The sequence below is a fragment of the Mauremys reevesii genome, linkage group 1, assembly GCF_016161935.1.
Source record: "Mauremys reevesii isolate NIE-2019 linkage group 1, ASM1616193v1, whole genome shotgun sequence".
In the NCBI taxonomy this organism is placed as follows: Eukaryota; Metazoa; Chordata; order Testudines; family Geoemydidae; genus Mauremys; species Mauremys reevesii.
The window spans coordinates 113,919,552-113,940,137 of record NC_052623.1 but is presented as its reverse complement, the minus strand read 5'-3'; the positions used below and the strand labels follow the sequence as shown (position 1 = coordinate 113,940,137).

At 38.6% G+C, this 20,586-nt stretch overlaps 1 protein-coding gene across 1 annotated transcript in view; it reads right to left on the bottom strand.

Moving 5' to 3' along the window:
• Window positions 1-20,586, bottom strand: part of CUL4A (cullin 4A) — an 80,882-nt gene that overhangs the window by 31,825 nt on the left and 28,471 nt on the right. The window contains exons 7-12 of the mRNA XM_039509724.1: window positions 16,962-17,051; window positions 16,004-16,086; window positions 13,901-13,968; window positions 4,642-4,760; window positions 2,092-2,284; window positions 493-597 (exon numbers count right to left, since the gene is read on the bottom strand). Coding sequence (XP_039365658.1) covers window positions 493-597; window positions 2,092-2,284; window positions 4,642-4,760; window positions 13,901-13,968; window positions 16,004-16,086; window positions 16,962-17,051 — 658 coding nt within the window. The remainder of the gene's footprint in view (window positions 1-492; window positions 598-2,091; window positions 2,285-4,641; window positions 4,761-13,900; window positions 13,969-16,003; window positions 16,087-16,961; window positions 17,052-20,586) is intronic.

Genomic DNA, 20,586 nt, shown 5'->3' with positions numbered 1-20,586 from the left:
CAGCCAGGAGGTCGTTCAATTAGACATGGTGATATGCTTTTCCTGCTCTTCATTTTAGCAGAAATGTCCAGCTAAAGTGCTTATCTTTTTTATTATTTGGTACAGGGTCATTTCTGGAAAGTGCACTGCAGTACGCTGTCGAGCACTACAGTGACATCCTCTCTTCTCTCTACCTTAACCCATTCTGTTTGCATCCTTATGTAAGGGAGGGATTGGGGATGAAAAGGATGAGCCACTGTTCGCTGGGCTCCCCAGTGGAAGGAAACCATGAAGGGGGGAAAATGCTATCAGCTTCCTGGTCAGAGGCCACATTTAACCTGTGGTCTTTGTGCAGAACTCCCACTAACATCAGTCTCTAATTTTGTAGACCCAGTTTATAGACTCTTAACAAACACATAACAAGTTTGTCACTGCTGCACTAAATCAATTAACAATTCTAGCAGTAGCACTGAAGATCATCTTTTAATCACATCAATTTTAAACCCTTCTTACCATGAATGAATCTGAATATTATCATGATTTTGTCAAGGATTCTTTCCAGCTCTTCATCTGTTGCTTCTTTATTTCCAGCTCTTAACTTTGAATCCACATGTTTTGCTACAAATAAATAAAAAAATTGAGGCACTTAAAATAAAAATCCCTCTAAAATTACTGTAATGTTTCCACTTTTAATATTATTAGATATTAAAACACTGGTGAAATGCCAAATGTTCTGTTTTATAATCAATTTTCCCTCCTCCAAAATCAGTGGAATTATATTCAAGTATTACGTTATTAGTGGAAAAATTTATGCCACAAAGGAACTGACCAAGATAAAGATTAATGCAACAAATTAGCTTTAAAATTAATATATTAAAACACAATAATCTTCACGTTATGTTCACTACAAGAACATTACTTGTTGATAGACAATGTTTTGGAATTATGCAATGCATATGAATGTATTATATGAGAAACAAAAATAAACAACACAGACGACTATTTTTGTAGACCTCTCTGGCCCTCACCAAAACTTAAACAGAAGCGATGCTTTTGAATTAGTAGCTTGATAATGGTAGAAAAAAATATAATTACGCAATGAATTTTAATTTAAGGTATAGAAAGCCATATGAATATCCCTATTCTGGGTCTTACTAGGTTACGTGTCAGTGGGATGAGAAGGAAGCCATTGCAACAGCTGAGGATACAGTACCCACAAGTGGCAATAAGCCCATATCACTGCTTTGCATGTGTCAAATGGTATTCAGTCACCTTTCCTATGTAAGGTTATTTTTTAGAAAGCCATTTTTCAGGTTAGCAGGCAAAAGCAAAAGAATGTGGTATAGACAGAAACTAAGGGGCGGATCCTCAGCTAATGTAAATTGCAGTAGCTCCATTGACTTCAAAGTCAGAGCTACGACAATTTACACCACCTGTGGATCTGTCCCCATACTACTTATTCTGAAACATTTTAAATACTCTTTGTCTAATGTACACTAACTGATTAAGCTTCCCTTTCCTGACTTCTGAGGTGCTGAACAATTTTCTTCTTTACAACTCAGTCTTCCTGTAACTGAATGTTTTTAAAATTGGTGTTCTCCTGAGTTTAGCTCAGGGGAAAAAACAACTAGACAACCAAAAAAAAATCCACTACTTCTTCCTTCTTAGGCACATTTATCTTAGCAATGACTGTCAGACTGTATGGGAAACTGAAGTTTAACACCAGTATAAGCCTCATCCATAAGATACAGTTAAATTTCTTTTTCTAATAGCTACTCTTCCCCCTTAGCAACTTACTTTGCTTTAGGAAATTAGCCACACGGATTTCTAAGCAACTGTCAGCATCAGTCACAATGTAAGCAAATGGGGTTGCAGCAATAGCAGGAGTTAACATGCTCCTTCACGTGACTGAGCACACACCTGACATAAACACATCCAGACTTTTACCTGGATCCCATGACATATCCAGACTAATTTTTGCCTGGTATCCCAAAAGCAATTCTTCCAGTGAGCTATGCATTGCATTGCTATTATACTAGCATACTCAGTATGCTTTATATTATTACGCTTTCTATAGGTTTTAGAAATATTTTACAGAAAAGTATTTTGTACCTATCAATTCTGCAGGCTTATTTGGTCTCTTGTTGATAAATGTTTCAAAGGATTCCTTCATCAAGTTTATAAATTTCTCATTTTTCTGAAAGCACGCTTCTATGATATGGTCCACTTTATCCTTAAAATCTAGTAGCTCTTGCACCATATCCTTGTCCTTTTCAGGATTAACCACTATTGTTGTCCCAAAGTTCTGTAAAAACAAACACTTTTGATAATCAAATACTTCATTGCTACCTATCTCCCCCCACAGACACATACACCTTATGAAATTTTGCAATTGGAAAAATTTATCATAGAGGTGCTTAATAATAATTGAAATCTTAAAGCTATTAAAAATGATGAGATGCACTGAAATTTAAACACAAAACCAAAAAAATCCAAACACACATTAATGGATTTCAAACAACAATGTTTAAGAGATCACTTACATTTAAAACAGAAACTAAACAAAAATTACGTATTAGACAAGACTGTACATACACAAGTTTACAGTTAAATACAGGATTTACGTGAAAGAGTATGTGGAAAAGTGTAGCAAGAATGTTCAATGTAATGAAAAACTTTGCATGACTTTTTTTTTTTAAACCCACTGAACTGTTTATTTGCAGAAATAACTGGATATGATTTAGCTGCTTCTGGTCACTCCAAAATTCTAATGTCAACAAGGGCTACAAAAGTGGAAAAACAGAGCTGTCATCAGGTTGGGGTGGGGTGGGTGGGAGCTATTGATTCGTAAGGACAAAATTCTTGCTTTATCATTTTTTATTCTTATCTTGTTTCTACTTGTGCCCAGCTCTCCAGTGGAATAACAACACTATTTGTCTATTGAATCAGACAGTCTACACAACCAGTGTCTAATTGACCTACTATTTAAGATGGCTTAAGAATGTTATCTGGTATTTGTCACAAGGAGAGTGACCAGATTTCCAAAGTGAAAAACTGGGACAACCGCTCAGACGCAGCAGGATGACAGCTCCATATTTTAACATTTGCTTCTATCTTAGCCACTGTAACAGCTGAAAAACCAAAAAAGGCAAGACAACTCAGACCTCCCTCTTAACATTTAACTAGCCATAGCAATAATTCATAGATATGATACTTGATACACTGCCTTGATCCTGCCTGAATCCAACCCCTGGCTCCCAATGTCCACATACTCCACATCTCTAGGTATTCACGTGGCCCCCATTACTGTAGTATCTGAGCAATTTACCATCTTTAATGTACTTATCCGCACAACACCCTGAGTGGCAGAGAAGTACCATCGCCATTTTATAGATGGGGACCTGAGGCACAGAGAGACTAAGTGACTTACCCAAGGTCATAGAGAGAGAGTCTGTGGCAGAGCAGAGATTTGGTCCCAGGTACCTTAATTTGCCCTATACACTCTCTCATACCCCCAGGACTCTCCCTCTCCAAAGCTGTCAAACCTTCCTTGTGACTTGACCCCTCCCCCATCTATTCACCAACACTTGACCAGTTTCCTCCTGGTGTTCGTGGCTCCCTGGACTCCACCTCCAGGAGTCCTCAAAACTGGGAAATGTACAAGTTAATTAAAACCTGACCAGAAAGGGGAGTCTAGTCCTAAAATCTGGACTGTATCAACTTTTCAGGGGCATCAGGTCATCCTATTCACATGGGCATTTGAGACTGTGTACTCCAAGGGATAGTGAGAGAAAATCCCATCAGTCTCTCTCCTATCTCGAAAGCGATAACTGAGTGGTTACAACAAATGATATGACTAGCATTTGGGAAACCAAGGGCATAATGTTTCGGACATGCCTTCCATAATACTACCTCACGATGCAAGACACATGATTCCAAGAGTTGCACTAGAATGTTTTCTTATCATACAGTCAGCCCCAGCTTAAGGTTACAATTTGAAAGCATCTCCACTAGACTGCAAGTTCTTCAGGATGAGTAAACTGTTGTATGTTTGTACAATGTCTAGCACAATGGAGAAGAGACCTCTAAGTGCCACCAGAATAGATTCTTGAGAGAATTCTTTTCACTTTCAAAATAATAATTTAAAAAACCTTTAGCCTGTTAACTGTTACAACAAGCAGCAATTATTTATAGCATAACAAATCTGCAGTGCTGATGGAAGTATCAGCCGAGATCTGATGTTCCAGTAGTTTCAAAAGGAGTGTGAGTAGAGTGTCAGGAGGAACTGAGAACTATTTATTTTGAACCAAATACAGCCAACTTTCCAGCCCAACATTTTCTCAACTCATATGAAGTTCTGATTTTAAAAAACCTGTTTGCACTGTTCAGTCCTGTAAAATAAACAGTTTCTAAATATGATTTTAAATCAAAATGTGTATGCACTGTGGTTTCTCATCACATGAGCTTTCAGAATATTGCTGAACAAAATCAGTGCATTAACAAAACAAATAAAAAACCCACATACCTGCTTAAAATATAGTTTTCATGAACACAGTTGAGTGTTTAATTGGTTCTCATTACTTGTTTTTAAAGGCCAAGCAGTCACTCCACTGTGGACAGCATAAATATGAGGACAGTAAGATGCAATAAAGTTTGAAATACCTTGATGTATTCACTCCAGTTTTGCAACAGGATCTGCTGCCCACCTTTTACCCGGCTGAACAGCTGGTATGTCTGGGTGAGATCTGATATTCTGTTTTCATCAAGCAGATTATCAAGTCCTAAAATAAGAATAAACCAACTTTAATGTAGTGATATAATTGCAGTTAAAGACAGACTAGAGGGTATGTGGGCTCTATGAAATAATCAATACAATTATAACATTATGGCAGCTACAATTTCTTTTGTAAAGAAGAGTTATGCTCAGTACTGACAAGTGTCTATGGACTAGATCCACAAAGGGATTTAGGCACCCAATTGCCACTTTAGGCAGCAAAGTCCAAAATCTAGATCCTTGGAACACCCCATTCAGTTGCCACCTAATCCTGCACACATCTAAATGCCCTAAGAGCCTATGTTTCCACCGATAAAGTCCCCATAGGACCTACATTTCTGCTGATGGACGTCAACACAGCTAAGTCCTGTTGCCCAGAACTAGCTCACACCTAAATCCCAGCAGGATTAATAATATAGGAATTCCCCTGCCTCTCTCACCTGTGAGGTCCACCAATGCAGGGGAAGAGGTGTCCCCCCTTATGACCTGCTTTACCCATGGGGCTACACTCAGCCAGGATGAAGGACACCAGGGTTCAAAACTCTACTTTGTCTGATTTGGAGCAGGGACTTGAACGCTGGTTTCCCACTTCCCAAGTGAGTGTCCTGATCACTGAGCTAATGGGTATTGGGTGGGTGAGGGTGGTAGCCCATAGAGCTAGCTTGCCACTATTATAATCACTGTCTTGACTTTATTATATTCAGCAGTAATGCAAGGAACCTAATAGGCAGGGGTGCTAGAACAATTTGTATAGTGGGGTGCTGAGAGTTATTGAACCACATTGTAAACCCTGTATATAATGGAAACCACTTCAAGCCAGGGGGTGCAGCAGCACCCTCTGCACCCTGAATTCAGAACCTTTGCCTACAGGCCTGTATCCTGTAAGACACAGCAGTGAGCATAGCTGGCATAAATAAGGCTTGAGGCCTATGAACTTTGGCATAGATAGAAGGCCCAATGGAAAATCCCAAATATAGGGGAGCTGAAAATAGAGTGTTTAAGGGGAATTTTCAATCACAGGAACATGGGTCCAACCACAAGAACATCATAGAGACAAATTGATGTACGTAGCAACAACAAAAGGTAAATTAGCTACATCTGCAGATACCTAACAACAAGAGGCTCATGGCAACAAATTGACGTATATGATAGTAAGTTGAGATTAATATACTAACGTATAGGAGAAAGACAATCCAACATTAGTAAGGTAAGGAAATACAAATAAGGAACAGGGAAGAAACCCCTACTGAATATGTACCAGACATAATGGCATCAGCATAAAATATTACAAAAGTTGCATCCCAGCCTATGGGTAGTAGGAGAAAGACGTAGCTTTTGGGATGTGCCAGAATGATGGCTGCTGGTGATGAGGGGGAAGGTGACGGTGAAATTCTTAAGTAATAAATGTAATTAATACATAACCTATAAATCAGGCTACAGGGTCTCTCTCTCCTGTTCAAGCTGTTTTACTTCATATAATTAAATATTCATCACTGGAGCAGGATCTGGTCCGAGAGGTGAATATAGCTGGATCGCGTGATAATAGTGACCATCATATAATTAAATTTAACATCCTTGTAGCAGGGAAAAACACCACGGCAGCCCAACACAATAGCATTTAATTTCAGAAAGGGGAACTACACAAAAATGAGGAAGGGTACAGTGTCAAAAGTGAAATCCCTGCAAGGTGCATGGAAACTTTTTAAAAACACCATAATAGACACTCAACGTAAAAGTATGCCTCTAATTAAACAACATAGTAAGAGAACCAAAAAGGTGCCACCTTGACTAAACAACGAAGTACAAAAAGCAGTGAGACACAAAAAGAATCCTTTAAAAAGTGGAAGTTAAATAACAGTGAGGAAAATAGAAAAAAAAAAAGAGCATAAACTCTGGTAAATGAAGTGTAAAAATATAATTAGGAAGGCCCAAAAAGAATTTAAAGAACACCTAGCCAAAGACTCAAAAAGTATTAGCAAACATTTTTTGAAGTACATCAGAAGCAGGAAGCCTGCTAACCAACCAGTGGGGCCACGGAACAATTGAGATACTAAAGGAGCACACAAGGACAATAAGGCCAATGCGGAGAAACTAAATGAATTTTTTGCATCAGTCTTAGAGGATGAGGGGGAAACTTCCAAACCTGAACCATTCTTTTCAGGTGACAAATGTGAGGAACTGTCCCAGATTAAGGTGTCATTAGAGGAGGTTTTGAAAGAAATTGATAAACTAAACTGTAATAAGTCACCAGGACCAGATGGTATTCACCCAAGACGTCTCAAGGAACTCAAATGTGAAATTGCAGAAGTACTAACTGTAGTCTGTAACCTATCATTTAAATCAGCTTCTGTACCAAATGATTGGAGAGTAGCTAAAGTGACACTAATTTTTAAAAAGGGCTCCAGAGGTGATCCCAGCAATTACAGTCTGGACTTCAGTACCAGGAAAACTGGTTGAAACTATAGTAAAAAACAAAATTGTCAGACACATAGATGAACATAATTTTTTGGGGAAGAGTCAACATGGGTTTTGTTAAGTGAAATCATGCCTCACCAATCTACTAGAATTCTTTGAAGGGGTCAGCAAGCATGTGGACAAGGGGGATCCAGTGGATATAATGTACTTAGATTTTCAGAAAGCCTTTGATAAGGTCCCTCACCAAAGGCTCTTAAGCAAAGTAAGCTGTCATGCGATAAGAGGGAACGTCCTCTCATCTGGCTAAAAGATAGGAAACAAAAGGTAGGAATAAATGGTCAGTTTTCAGAATGGAGAGAGGTAAATAGTAGTGTACCCCAAGGATCTGTTCAACATATTCATAAATGAGCTGGAAAAAAGGGGTAAATAGTTAGGTGGCAAAATTTGCAGATGATATGGAACTACTCAAGACAGTTAAGTCCCAAGCAGACTGCAAAGAGCTACAAAAGGATCTCACAAAACTGGGTGACTGGGCAACAAAATGGCAGATGAAACTCAATGCTGATAAATGTAAAGTAATGTACATTGGAAAACAATCCCACTACACATATAAAATGATGGAGTCTAAATTAGCTTTTTCCACTCAAGAAAGATCTTGGCGTCATTGTGGATAGTTCTCTGAAAACATCCACTCAATGTGCAGCGGCAGTCAAAAAAGCAAACACTGTGTTGGAAATCATTAAGAAAGAGATAGAAAATAAGACAGAAAATATCATATTTCCTCTATATAAATCCATGATATGTCAACATCTTGAATACTGTGTGCAGACGTGATCGCCCCATCTCAAAAAAGATATATTGGAATTGGAAAAGGTTCAGAAAAAGGGCAACAAAAATGAGTAGGGATATAGAATAGCTTTTATGTGAGAAGGGATTAATAAAAGACTGGGACTTTTCATCTTGGAGAAGAGATGACTAAAGGGGCATATGATAGAGGTCTATAAAATCATCATGACTGGTGTAGAGAAAGTAAATAAGGAACTGTAATTTTCTCCTTCTCATAACACAAGAACTGGGGGTCACCAAATGAAATTAACAGGCAGCAGGTTTAAAACAAACAAAAGTAAGTATTTTTTCTACACAACACACAGTCAACCTGTGGAACTCCTTGCCAGAGGATGTTGTGAAGGCCAACACTATAATAGGGTTCAAAAAAGAACTAGATAAATTCATGGAAGATAGCCATTGATGGACCTATTAGCCAGGATGGGCAGGGATGGTGTCCCTCGCCTCTGTTTGCCAGAAGCTAGGAATCAGCGACAGAGGATGGATCACTTGATGATTACCTGTTCTGTTCATTCCCTCTGGGACACGTGGCATTGGCCACTGTCGAAAGACAGAATACTGGGAGGCTAGATTGACCTTTGGTCTGACCGAGGATGGCCATTCTTATGTACCTTGGAGGTGGAAGGTCCTGGCGCAGTTGGTACTGATGGGGTCTGCCAAGTCGGAGAATGCCACTTCTTGGCTGAGAAGGGGAGTTCAGAGCCCGCTTTTTAGTCGCCTTCTTGGCAGAGTACTTTTTTTGCCAGAGTGGGTGGAGGGGAACCTCTGTCAGATGCTGCCATAGAATACCATTGTTGGGGAGGGGAGCGCAGAGACCTCTCCATCATGAGGCGTTTCAAATGCAGGTTTCTCACCTTCCTGGCCTGGGCTTTCAAGTTGTGGCAATGTGAGCACTTCTGCAAAATGTGTGTATCGCCAAGGCAGCAGCCACACTATGAATGCCCATCAGAGACCAGTACAGAGAGTCTGCAAGTAAGGAAGCATTTAAAACCTGGGGAGCTGGGCATGCCCCTCAGGGAAGGGTTTTCTCCCATGAGGGAGGGTAACAATGCTATTCTAAGGGGTGACTAACAACAGAAATTTAATTTCCTAATATAAGAGAAAAAAATTGTTTTTTATAGAAAGAAAAAGTAAACTGTGAAGGGGAAGTAAGTATTAAACTAGCTAACAACTAGCTATTAACTAAACAACTAGAAATCTAAGTTAGACTAAAGAAGCTAAAGTACAGAGGTGCGGCTAAGTGCTTTGTCTGAAACCGAGGGCAGAGAAGAGACTGAGTGGGGTTGGTCATACAGTACTATGTAACTGCCTAAGACAGCACGAGATGGGGGCAACGCATGTGCGACCCAACCAGGCACTGCTACTACAAATCTCCCATTACATGCACCGGGACACTCCTCAAAGAACATTTAGTTATTTTATACAAAGTGGAACAGCTTCAACAGGAAAGATTGGGCTAAGCCCACCACAGAATTCTCCAAAGCCCTATGGTTAGGATACTCTCCTGGGATATGGGAGACCAGGGTTCAAATCCCTATTCCAAATAAGGCAGTGTGTGGGTTTGAACCCACGTCTCTCATATCCTAGGTGAGTGCTCTAATCAGTACATTATGGAACCTAATGAGGGCACCCTACCACCTCATTTTTTTTGCATGAAAGATCAGCCCTAATCCAGGAGAGGATATATGTCTGTGAATTCCAAGTGGAGAGAGGTGCCTAAGTCTCTCTGGATTGGGGCTTAGGCTACCGCTCTGTTCTTGACTAGCTTAGGTGGCTCCTTGATAAGAATTCTGGCTTTTGGGAACTCCGTTCTTAAGTAACTAATTCTCCCCATGCATTGTATATGGAGCCTACGTACCTAACTTTGGTTCCCCTAAGTGGCAGGGCACCTAACAGCCTCAAGTCAGACATTTCAAAGCTGAGCCTAAGTCCCCTTTATGGATCTAGGTCTGTATTTATACAGGCTTAAGCAGTTTGTGGTACAATATTTTTGAAAGAAACAAACAATTTGAACTGAAGTATTTACATTTTCCTACCAGCTGCTGCCTACTGAGAGCTTGCTGTAAAGTAATAATACCACCTAGCTTTAATATAGCACTTTTCATCGGGAGATCTCACACAACTAACAGGAGCTCAGTAAGTAAACTAAAAAATCTGCCCCAACTCTAGAGCAGTAAAAATATATATCCTGTGAGAGTTTCTTTGGGGGTGCTGTGGTGATTTATGTTTCCTGTGTTAAGTATCAGCATAAACTCTCTGTTAAATAGCATCAACACAAATTACCACAAATTCTTTCCACGCTCAACTTTTGCCTTTACTAATGCAGCCTCTCCCATATGAGAACAGAATTCATGTCACCAATTTAGCTGATGTTACACTCAGGTTTTGGGTCATGTTCTAACATATTACACATACACTTCTATTTATGAATTCTGAAATTTAATTGGATGACTGGTAATGACTCCAAGTAGTGCTGAATTATCTCATGTTCAGATCAATTCCTGAAAATCCAAATCATCCAATTCTTACCAGCACTGTCATTTTGTGCTGTAACTTAGAGTATGTCTTCACTACCGGCTGTATCGGCGGGTAGCAATTGATTTCTCGGGGATCGATATATCGCGTCTCATCTAGACGTGATATATCGATCCCTGATTGCGCTCCTGTCGACTCCGGAACTCCACCAACCCGAACGGCGGTAGCGGAGTCGACAGGGGGAGCCGTGGACGTCGATCCCATGCCGTGAGGGGGGTAGGTAACTTGATCTAAGATACTTCGACTTCAGCTACACTAGTCACATAGCTGAAGTTGCGTATCTTAGATCGATCCCCCACCCTAGTGTAGACCAGCCCAAAGTCTACTTTTGCAAAAGCCAGGAACTTATTCTACTTTTATAAACAAACAAGAGAAGCAATTCAAGGATGATGCTGGATAAGAAAATGCAAATAAAACTGGCTTGCTCGGTCTTTAGTTATTGCAGCAACATACACCATAAAAACACCTAAAATAGATAAATTACAATGTCTTGAAAATATATGGTAGGTTTTCTAGTGGTGAGCTGTGGGCGATGTAGAAAATTATACTTCGCTGCATCAGAAGGTAGGCACCTACTAAGTCAGAGATAGCAGCAACTAAACAGTACAGGGAAGTCTCACACCCATCTATTTTTTTTTCCAGCACATGAACAACCAATTTCATCTTGTAGTGCTCTCTTCTTCAATATTTGTCAGTTAAAAGGAAAGTCAAAGATGGTGACAACCTCCCCTGCTCCCTCAAGCCAATATAGTAATACTTCCCTTTTTCTTTCCATCTCATGTGCTTGGACCAATCACACAACTTCTACTATATCACACATTTGATAGGCAAGGAAAATATATGTGAAATTATTCTGTAACAGGAAGGCTGCACCCAACTTCTTGAAAGTACTGCCATACCCTTTGAATGCCTTATTACACTCACAAGACAAAAACCCAACAGCTGGTCAGTGGCAGCTGTCATAATACAATAAAAGTTTCTTATACATACTCAAAGCATTTTTAAGCTTTTATTTTCCTGTATCAAACTGACTGTACCACATGCCTTCTCCTAAGGAACAAAACCTACAAAAGGTAGTGTCTTCTTCTATTTGCATGGCACACTTGGATGTCAAGTGGATTATAATGTGCCGCTAGATCAAACGAATGGAAAAAGTTATGCAAATCAACAGGTGTTAGACTTACTCACATTTAATTTTTTAAGTGCAGATACAGAATGTGAAAGCCGAACTAGTTTAAATCTACAGATATCACAATCTCAAAATGTAAATATGAAAACCAATTCTATTATGAAAGTTGCACATACCCCTCTACCTCAATATAACGCTGTCCTCGGGAGCCAAAAAAATCTTACCGCGTTATAGGTGAAACCGTGTTATATCGAGCTTGCTTTGATCCACTCAAGTGCACAGCCCCGCCCCCACCCAGAGCACTGCTTTACCTTGTTATATCCAAATTCGTGTTATATCGGGTCGCGTTATATCGAGGTAGAGGTGTAGATATTAACTGTACATATCTATATGGAGATATATTATAAACTAGGAAAGAATTCATAATTAAAACAAGACCGCATACCATTTCTTACTCAGATGTCTGCTACATAAAAATGTCACTGTGAAAAACTTTTAAAAATAACACTGACAAATGACATCAATTCCACTGATAGTTCATTCTCTTGTTGATATACATCTAAACCCCTCTATTTCAAAATAAGTTTAAGACGGAATAAAACAGCTAAAATAAAATGAAGCACATCAGTGAAGGCCGAAGATTGTACAAGTATAGTTATATATTTAAAATAGGGACAAAGAAAAAGGAAGAAAAGTAGTAAGATGTCTAATTCATCACACAAACATTATGATGGTTTGGCTGTTGCACAGCAAGCCACCTTGATAGAATCACACACTGATGGAGGTTAGAAAACAGTAGAGAATTGAGTGTGGGCTGCTAAAGCCAGTTTAGGACTTAAAAAACAATAGAAGTTTGGTGCTAGAAGCCCTCTCAACAGAGAGTAAGATAGATACAGTAAGAAGTAGGTTCTGGAAGAGATGGCAGCTGGTCAGTTACAGGCAGCTTGACAGCAAATAACAGAGCTGGGCTATTTTTTTTGCGTTACTAAAACTATTTATGAATTCAGGTTGAATTTTGGTCCACAGAATGGAAAAATGTCAAAACACTTTGTTTTGCCCATTTTGAAATTAAGCATTTTGACTTTTCATTCAAAAATAGCATTTCATTTGGAAATTTTGCTATTTAAAAAAAAAAAGAGAACAAAAATATGGGTGAAAAACACCTGAAATAAAACACCGAGAAAAAAGTGTTTTGGATTGAACTAATAATTTTGTTTCACCCAAATCAAATATTTTTCTTTTTTTGTTTCAGCAAGAAAAAAAAAAAGAAAAAAAGAAAAGAAAAGAATTAGTTTCGCTTCAAACCAAACAATTTTTTTTCCTGAATATTTTGGTTCATCCTCGAACCAAAAAAATCAACTATTCACTCACCTCTAGTCAGCAATACTCATAGGTCCTGAGGGTAAGTTACTGAAATGTGAGACAGTTAGCAAAAGAGGTAGACTGCTAAAGTAGACCAAATCATATAATCTTCCATCTGATCAGGCAGACAACTAAAAGAACCCAGCGCCAGAAGTTTTGAGAAAAATATCCCAAGTATTTTATGGAAAATAAAGGAAGAATAAGTGGTGGGGAAGGGACATTTTCTGCAACATGAAGAAAACAAAGAGGGGTGAGGCTAAGTTACTAGAACACCCAGAACCTAAAGCTCACCCAGAGCTAAGAACAGAGAAGATATTTTATATCAAAACATATGCAAGATCAGGAAACATCAATGAAGCCTAAAAATCCAGTAAAAGAAGAAGATTGACATGACTGTTCCTGTTAATTTTTAAAAAACCAAGAGGATATCAGAGGCACTGATCACTCAACAAGTACTTCTGAAGAAGACTAAGACAAATCTGAGATTTCCAGAGACACACCAAAGGATGCAAAGAGAGAATATATATTGTACTGGCTTAACAGGTAACCTCACTGGGACTTCACTGTATTTGACCGTACAAAGATTCTTTAACTATATAGTGACAAGCAAACTAGAAGTTAATTCCACCTGTGCTGTGTAATTTATACAGAATTACTGCAGTAATTTAGGTGCTTGTTTTGGAAGTTTATACAATCCTGTGCCATTAGCAGTTTTTATTTTGAAGATGACTAGTGGCACTCTCAGTATGCGTGGAAGTCGCTGCTATGGCTCACATTCTAATAGTTGTACAATCTACCATTGTTGCAGAGTATGAGAATCTGTCCTTCAGTGTAGGTTAAAAGAACTAAGAAAGATATACCTTTTTGCAAAATAGCTGTTAAGTGCTCTCCTAGTAGTTGCTTTTCCACACAAGCAATTAGTAGTTTCCTGTGTAAGGCAAGAAAGAGCACATAAGAAATACTGCACAGTTTAAGGCAATTACTCTCTTATCAGGATGCAAGTGTGAATAACTCCCATTATTACATGACAAAATATTGAACATTTACAGTTTATTCTGATTTTGCAGTCTGTATTTTACATAAACAAAAAAATTCTAACAGGAATAAACAAGATAAAATACTGCAAAAATATATGCAATTAAGAAATGGAGATTCTAATTAAAATGTTACTTTAAAAAACAAGCTCTTGCTATTATTCATAACACCTTAAAATTAGATATTAAAAATTAGAACAGTTTTAAAGATTCTTATTTACTTTTTATTTTGATAGAAAAAGAGATGGTTCTAAGCTGGAACCTCAAAACCAAACAATCCAGGTTAGTGTGGTTCAAAATTCAAACCCAAATTCTGAACTAAGGTTTCATGGTTAAAGAAGCATGCTTGTGAGCTGAACTAGAACCCCATATCAGACCACCAAACTCTGGGAGAAGATATTAAACTTGGTTCTGAATTTTGCAATGTAGGCTTATCTCTACTTTCCACCTATAATGCAGATTACTTACTGCATTTGACTAAGACTGGTCAGTTTCCTTTTCTGGCTTTTATGTATTAGTAAGGTGGTGCAATGCTTAGGTTGAAAATATTGCAGAGCAATATTCTGCAATTTTTCAACAAAAAAATACCCTGAAGCAAAACAAAATACCCAAATCCTGTCTTTACACTAATATATTGTAAGCTGACAAATCACAGAATAACTATATTGGTCTTAAGTTTTAGAAAATATGTTTTTTACAAAACCTAATTTAAGGGTTTAAATTAACCTGACATTTTTCTTGATATGCAGCGTTGTTGTAGTCATGCTGGTCCCAGGATATTAAGAGAATACTCTATCAGCACTTCACCTACCTTGTCCTCTATTACTTCTGATGTCATTTTTGTCCCTGAAGGATCATATCTATCCCAAGTACAAATCTAATAGGTTAAATTTTTTACTTTTTTAAATATTCTTGCTGTCCCCTTCACATATCTAGAAGGGTGGTAAACTGTGAGATATGAGGATCACTAAAGGAGACTGACTTCAGATCCCGTAAATGCTGCTTCTTAAAAGGATCAAAGGAAATCAGTGATGATGATTTATACAAGGCTCTCTCATTTTGCCTTCACAGAGCTCTCTGGCCCCCAGTGGGCCCAGACTTTCATCCTGAGCCGAGACAGAAGTCAGGACCCACAATAAGTCCCTGCACAGACTAGCCTCACTAGAATTCCAGGCTACTCTTTATTTGAGCTGCACTTTAAAGCCATGATTGTGCAAATACTTATGCATGTTCTTAAATTCATATATGTTAGTTCCATTGACTTTGATGAGACTAACTGTGGAGTAAATATTAATCAACCTGCAAGTAAGAGTTTGCAGGATCAGAGCCACAGTTAGAATTTTATAATATAAAATATTTTTGTTTGCATTATACATACATTACAACATAGATTGCAGTAGATAATTTGAAGTAATGAGAAATAACAGATATACTTTAATAAAGTCATCATTGTAACACAATCAAATGCCAAACATAGCCTAGAACACTGTTAATAAAAGTGGACTGCCATTTTAAATAGAGTTCATGAGTGAGGATACCTAACTGTTTCATTAGGCAAAAACCACATTCCCTTCCCTCAGGAAGTTTGAGCTAAATGTCATTATCAGCGCATGAATGGTTAACCTGAACTACTGTTTTGAAAGTCCAAATGATACATTATATAATAACTCAAAAATTTCAAAAACCTCAAACTCATATTGCTAGACCTTTCTCTCTCCCACTTTTTTCTTGTTATTGTGTATTTTAATTTTAATCAAGATACATAGCCTTCGTAAAACAAAGTTCATTACAGATAATCTCATTATTACCCTTTTAGATACTATTGAAATAATCCTGCCTTCTTTTGAACCATGGATAATCACATTACTTTATGAATGGATGGCACGCAGGTTTGGCCTATAGCGAAAATGGAAGAAAAATTGTACTCACTGCGTGCTGTGGTCTAAATATGTTATCACTCGGTCTCCTTCTTCTTCTAAACGTTTGTTAACATGGTGAAGATATTCTGGAACCTAGCAAAAGAAAAGAATGCAATGATTTAATTAGTGAACACAAAGGAGTATGACATATGCATAACCTTTTTATCATGACAATTATCTTAACTATACATTAGCAGAGTACTGACAAGATAAAATTATTCCATCCTTAATTTCTTCTCTAATGCTAAGAGACACGCGTGTGACATGGAAATTTATATCAGTGTCATGTAGACACTTGCTTTCAGAATATTTGCGGTGAGTCAGTTAACTTTCACAGCTCTCATTTGGGAGAGCCAATACATTTATATTAACTAGGGGACACTTATTTGTTTTACATTTTGGGAAGTGTCTAAATTTGTGGCCTGTCAACAGGACAGTATCGCTTTAACCCAAAAGAATAGAAAACACAACTGTCTTAGTCTATTGAGTAAATAAGCCTTTTTTAAAACTCAACTGCTTAATTAGGTATTAATCAAAGAAAAACTGGAATGACATTAAAGGACGCACATTACAATTTATTGGATGAAGTAATGTTGACAATACCCCCATAGCTCTTACTATATTGTGCTCTCCAGCAGCATGATTGTAGGTAGCCCAAATTTCACTGGGTTATCTCACTTCTAGTCATGCACTTAAAGCAGTGGTTTTCAACCTTTTTTCATTTGCAGACCCCTAAAAAATTTCAAAAGGAGGTGTGGTCCCGTCTGGAAATCTTAGACATCCATGGACCATTGACTTAAACCACTGACTTAAAGATACTTCAACACACTGGATTCAATTATCCCTCTCAGATACCCCAATGCGGCTCACACTGCAGTACATGGAGGTGTACGGGTGTACCTTAGCACAGAATTGGGCCCCATGGTCTTTTAATTAATTCCTAGTGCTCATTAACACTGTATATTTACCTCTCTTTCTTGCATTAACCTTTGGCCCTCTGCCGCATATAAACAATTTGTCTCCTCCAAAAACTTTTGTTCAAATGATTCCTTGTAAACCTAGGTAAAAAATGAAATTATTAATTTAGTTACTTATTAACCTCATGCTTAAGGCTTTCTTTTTTATTTTTAGTTGTCAAGATGAAAGACAAACAAAATATCCCATGACACAAAATTGTCTGTCCTCAAGAAAAGTGCCACTGACACTACTGGATAATGAAGTTCCTGGTTTATTTGTATAATAGGTACAGAAGGGGATTGGTCCTGCTTTGAGCAATGGGTTGGACTAGATGACCTCCTGAGGTCCCTTCTAACCCTGATATTCTATGATAAACTGCACTCATGTCTGTATGAATGACCAACTGCAATGGGAGCTTTCCCACACCATATCGTAAGTGTGCTTCAATCAGGGATTCAGTGTATGATTTGTCTAAATCAATGGGCTTCTGTTTAAAAATCACACAGACAAGCACCAGCAGCCAACAACACACAATTATGGGACTCCAGTCCAGTTGAGTTTGATCCTCCTGCCAGCATTCCTGCTGCAAATGCAATAGCTCCAAATTAGTGAAATCACTGCAAAGAACCGGTAACTCCTTTTCGGTGAAATGCTTGGACTAATCAGGAACACCGTCTCCAAAATAATCTTAATCCAAGAAATTTGGGGTCTGTCATCTTGCTTTGGCTCACTGAGATAAATGAGGTGCAGATGAACTGGACTATCCTTTCCCTCTTCAATGTCTAACTAGAGGGGATTCAAAGAAGAGTAACAGGAATGATCAAGGGCAATGAAACATTGTCATATTAAAATAAATTGAAAAGACTGGGATTGTTTACTTTAGAAAGAAGACTAGTAGAGAAAACAGGATAAAAGTATACATAATAATTCATGGCCTGGAAAAGGTAGATCAGGAGCTTCTGTTTTCCCTGCCTCATAACAAGACATGGGGGCATTCACTGGAATTAAAAAAGGTGAGAAATTCAAAACCAATGGAAGGAAATTTTTTCATATAACGTGCAATTAAATTATGGAACTCGCTGCCACAGGAAGCTGCTGAAGCTTAACAAGATTTGTATGGATATCAAAAATATCTAGTTATGAAAATGAATGATAAATTTTGTTGAAGTGAAATTAAATTCATGCTTCAGAGTTTAGTTATCGTATTGCCTGGGAGATATCAGCACCTGGATGAAGTGCCACTGGCTGAAGCTAGACCCAGGCAAGACAGGGCAATGCCAGTTGAGAGAGAAAAGCACTTTGAAAACTTGCTGCCACTGTAACATCAATCCACCATGGAGGGAATCTGCCCTCAGACTGTCAGACTCCTCTCTATAATATACACTGAAGTTGCCACAGCTGTGAAAAACACCCTCTGTATCTACAGATAGCCAGACAGACTGAAGCTCACTCTGATCAAATTCAGACTTGATCAAAGGAATCCATTATTTTATAAGTTTTAAGTTTGACTACTGCAAAATGACTACTTACAAATGTTGAGAATGCAGCAGCCCACCAATTCATCATCTCAGCTCCAGTTCTTTACACTGGCTCCCCAATTGAAGAGCGACTCAAATTCTAGGTTTCATTCCTTATCTTCAAAACCCTCCAGAGGAACTGGCCCAAACTATATAAAGGGATACCCCCACTTTCTGGGATCATGACCTCATGCAGTCACACTGCTTTGGAACAGTAAGCCTCAAGAATGAGAGTCATGTGAGCAGAAGACAGAACTTTCTCAGCAGCTGGTCTTCAACTACAAAACTGATATCTAAGGAAATCAGGATGAACAGCAGCCCTCACTGCTTTCAAACAAATTGTAAAACTCATTTCATTAACTTGGCTTTCACTTAATAACCAACCTCTTTCTGTGGGGCTGTGGAGGGAGAAACAGCAATCCATATTTATTTACTGGAGAATCTATAAGGATTTCACCTACTATTGCAGCAGCCATGGTAAAAATACCTAGATTATAGGTTATCTAGCGTAGAACTAGAAGTATCTGTCCGAAATAATTCAAAGGAGAAACTTGTATCTAAATGCACACATGATCGGAAGAAACCAGGAAAGGGGGTATATTTAGCTTTGTTTAGCAGAGAGAAAAAAAACTACTGTTAAACCCTCGCCTCTTAAAAATCTGACAGACATAAAAAAGGTGATGCAGCTATGAATACCTGGGCTAATAAAGGGGAAAGCTCTGGCAAAGAGAACACACAAGCCAGATCCACATCTTTCAGCATGGACATTCATGGAGCATTACATTGTCTAAAGACAATGACTGACAGAAGCTTATCTTCACCCACTGTAACTACCTCAAAGAAGGAGTATTACATATTTATTTTCCAGCTATACCAGAGCCCGTTATGGATGACAGTTAGGAGGCTTAGCAGGAAAGTCAGACTGGCTTTGCAGTGCCTTATCAGAAAATGAAAGTTATTGTTTTTTCTCTTACCCTTCCCCTAATATCTCAGACATATTTAAACGCCCTGTGAACAGGGAATACCTAACTAAACTAAGGCAATCCAAGCTAAAGAATTTCCTGGAAGGATGAAAGGAGGCTCATGACCTTTGTTCTACCAAAACCAGAATGGACAGCATGACTGGAATGCTGACAGGAGGCTCAAGTTTACTTGAATAAAATGTGCAAAAATTATTAGTCCATTTGGTCACTCATGCCTATTCAAGTATAATCTAAGTGAAAATCCATGAAATTACAGCTTGACTGCATCCATATAGCGAATGCTTGGACTTCACGCCCAATCTTTTTTGGTAATCTCTTAGGGTACGTCCATACTACCCGCCCGGGTTGGCGGGTAGCGATCGACTTCTCGGAGTTCGATATATCGCGTCTCATCTAGATGCAATATATCGAACTCCGAACGCGCTCCCGTCGACTCCGGAACTCCACCACCGCGAACGGCAGTGGCGGAGTCGACGGGGGAGCCGCGGACTTCGATCCCGCGCCGTCAGGACGGATAAGTAGTTCGAACTAAGGTAGTTCGAGTTCAGCTATGCTATTCGCGTAGCTGAACTTGCGTACCTTAGTTCGAACCCCCTCCCCAGTGTAGACCAGGCCTTAGAGAGGCCAGAATGTGGTGATAGGTTTTGTGATGTAGACCCTTTTCCACTGGGGTCTGGACTAAGCCCAAATTCTTTTACTTATGCCAATGGTATATATTTTTGTTACTACATTTAATCTGTGTCAGGATTAAATGGAAAAAAAGACTTTTGAATCAATTAAAGGCGATATATTTTAATATAGAATTACACTGTTTAAAAATACAAATCTGAAGTCAATCCAGTAGCTGGAGAACATTGCAACATTGTCTCATGCTAGAAACTCAGGTCTGGAAGCAAAGTCAATTTTCTCACTACCAGGACTGAGACCTGCCTTTGGGTACATGCTCCATGAGAAGGATTTGGTCTCATTTATAGCAATTTACAGTGGACATATTTTATTTGGGAGCTGCATATCCATGATTTAAGAATTACAATTTAAAACCTCCGCTGACCTATGTTGGTCATTGCCTACAGCTGGAAAAAAAGGGAAAGCAAAATGGCCTCATTTAGAGGACAAAAGGAGAAGAGAATGACGGA